The sequence below is a fragment of the Triticum urartu genome, chromosome 3A, assembly GCF_056163025.1.
Source record: "Triticum urartu cultivar PI428250 chromosome 3A, HENAU_Tu73, whole genome shotgun sequence".
Lineage (NCBI taxonomy): Eukaryota > Viridiplantae > Streptophyta > Magnoliopsida > Poales > Poaceae > Triticum > Triticum urartu.
This window is the reverse complement of record NC_141875.1, coordinates 161706911-161709447: the sequence shown is the minus strand read 5'-3', so window position 1 is coordinate 161709447 and position 2537 is coordinate 161706911. Positions and strand designations below refer to the sequence as shown.

The window sequence follows — 2537 nt, the reverse complement described above, 5'->3', positions numbered from 1 at the left end:
CCTAACTTCGCTTCGCTCCGCTTCGGTCGAAACCTACCGACGACGGGTCTCAAAAAAATGAGATCAACCCAAGGGCTAAGCTTCATTGGCTTTTCTTTATAGAAGAAACTTCATGGACACCACACGTCCGTGCCGGAACTCGAACTCGGATGGACTGGCAGCAACCTCAGCTGCCCAGCCAACAGGTCGACGCCCCGTTCTCCAACAACGGGTCTCGCTTCATCAGAAGTTAGCCTTATCTTTATACTGAATTTGAATCACGACATGACACTTCATCATCTCCGCGAGCTGTGCTTGCCGAGCTGGTTCACAAGCTGCCTCGCGGCTTCTACTCCCTCATGCCTCTCGAGGCATGCAGCCCAGCAGCTCTAGCAAACATCTCTACTACTACCACCACCATTGACAAGGATAACTACAACCGAAGCCATACTCATTTTCTTCTCTTTGGCCGACAACCAGATTTACAAGAGATTACTCCATCAATTAGCCAGATTGCCAAAGCTGCACAACACACGCCCAAGTTTTCCTTTTCGGTTCAACACGCCATACCCTGTTCTTCTTAAACTGTACTTACCGTATTCCATATACTACAGAGAACATGCTTTGATTTAAGCACGATCGCGGCAGGCAACGACATGCTTGCCTTGTGTACGTATGCACAGACGCATGGATGAAAGTTTGGAGCTCCGTCAGTGGCAGATGGGGCACATCATCAAGCCGTTCTCGTTGCACCTGCCGCACCTCTCGACCACGCCGCCGGTGCCGCCGACCACCACCTTGCACCCGCCGCCGCACTCCAGGCACGGCACGAACCGCGCCCCGCCGCACCCCTCGCAGCCGCGGCCGTCCTTGGCCGCGCACGCCTCCCCGCGCGCCCTGGCCCAGCGCAGCATCTCCGCCAGCTTCCCACTCTCCACCAGCTCCGCGCACGCCTCCGCGCCGCCCAGGTACCGCCCCATCACGAACAGCCTCGGCGGCGGCGAGACGCCGGCGCCCTGCTCCTCGTCGGCCGCCAGCAGCTCCCGGAGCTCGCGCAGGTACTCCCCATGCAGCGCCACGTCGCGCTCGTCCACGGTCAGGCCCGCCGCCTCCGCGCACGTCTCGACCGCCGCTCGCGCGCGCTCGCAGTCCTCGAACGTGCGCCGCACGCCGCGGAGCGTCGTCGTGTACAGCACCACCCCGCCGCCGCTCGCGCCCGGGGGGCGTCGCTCCGGATACCCCTCAAACGGGTCCCTCCGGCGCCACTTGGGCGCGGCGGCGGTCCCGTCCGCGTTCTTGGCCTCGCGGTCCCGCAGCAGGAAGGGGTTTTCTTTCACGACGCGCCGCCCTGTGAGCTCCGGCGGCGGGGGCTTCTTCGTGTCAGAATCCTCAGCGACATGCGCGTACGGCCTCACCGGCGGCGGGTCCTTCTTGGCAGCTTCGACCGTGCCGCCAACAGACGGCGTCTGGGACGTCTGCTCCTTCTGCGTTGGCGGCGGCGCCGCCGGCTGGGCCTGTACCTCAGCTGGCTGCTTCTTCTTCTTCTTTTTCTTCTTGGGGGCAGGCTTGGGTTCCGCCGTTTGCTTGGAGTCGAGCGTAGGCTTGATGTCTTCAAGGGCCTTGCTCACCTCGGACCACGACGCCGGCGCGAGCTCGTAGCCGTCGAGCTTGTCGAGGATAGGGAGCGCCACGCCGGCGGTGGGCTTCTTGGCGTCCTGCTCTTCCTCCTCCTCTTCCTCTTCATCGTCGTCTTCGTATTCGTCATCACTCTGGTCTGCCTCGACGTCGCCGTTGGCGGCGGCGGCGTTCTGCTTGGCGATGAGCCACGGCTCCTCGACGGCGCTGATGTCGAACAGGGAGACGCTGGTGGCCGGAGGGCGGTAGGCGACCTCGGCCACCGCCACTTCCTTGGAGCCCGAGCAACCCATGGTGCGCCTGGTGCCTTGGAGCTAGGCGAGGTGAGAGACTTGGCTGGCGAGCTCCAGGAACGGCTTTTGTGGCTGTGGAGGGAAGGCGAGTTCGGAGGAGAGGATGCGATGGAAGCTGTGGAGGGAGTGGGCTGCTTGGGTGGTGATAAGATGGTGCGCACGGATGGACTCGCGGCCCGGTTAACATCGGAGCTGCTCCCAAATTTCTTCCCGCCGCTCTGCGCCATGGAATTGCATTTCCTGTTTCCTTGTCTCTTTGTCTTCGAAAAACCAGTGGCCGAGGAGTGCTTAAACCAATACTGATATACTACTAGTACACACCAAGCTACAGTAGGCTCTACATCCCAGTCGACTGGAAATTCGGATTTTTTTTGTTGATGATCAATACGAGTTAGTACTTCTCACCTAACCAAAATCCACATGGTTACACACATTGTATAGACTGGGTTTTTATTTTATGGGGCATAACTTTTTTTATGCAACTGCATTTTTAACCAGCTGAATTGATGTGCTAGTTACTGCCAAAAAAAAAAATGATGCGATAAAAAAAATTGCGAGAAAACTTTCGATCTATTCATTTTCAATCATGACAGTACAACGAACACCAGGAATAATAAAAATTACATCCAG

General features: G+C 58.5%; 1 protein-coding gene across 1 annotated transcript; it reads right to left on the bottom strand.

Moving 5' to 3' along the window:
- Nucleotides 1-413: 413 nt before the first annotated feature.
- On the bottom strand, nucleotides 414-2055 carry LOC125531371 (uncharacterized). Its single transcript, XM_048695784.2, has one exon. The coding sequence runs from the start codon at nucleotides 1905-1907 to the stop codon at nucleotides 690-692; it is 1218 nt and encodes a 405-aa protein (XP_048551741.1). The 5' UTR covers nucleotides 1908-2055; the 3' UTR covers nucleotides 414-689.
- Nucleotides 2056-2537: the final 482 nt, after the last annotated feature.

Excerpts from the sequence above, each read along its gene's own strand:
- LOC125531371 (XM_048695784.2), bottom strand. The coding sequence starts at position 1,907 with ATGGGTTGCTCGGGCTCCAAGGAAGTGGCGGTGGCCGAGGTCGCCTAC.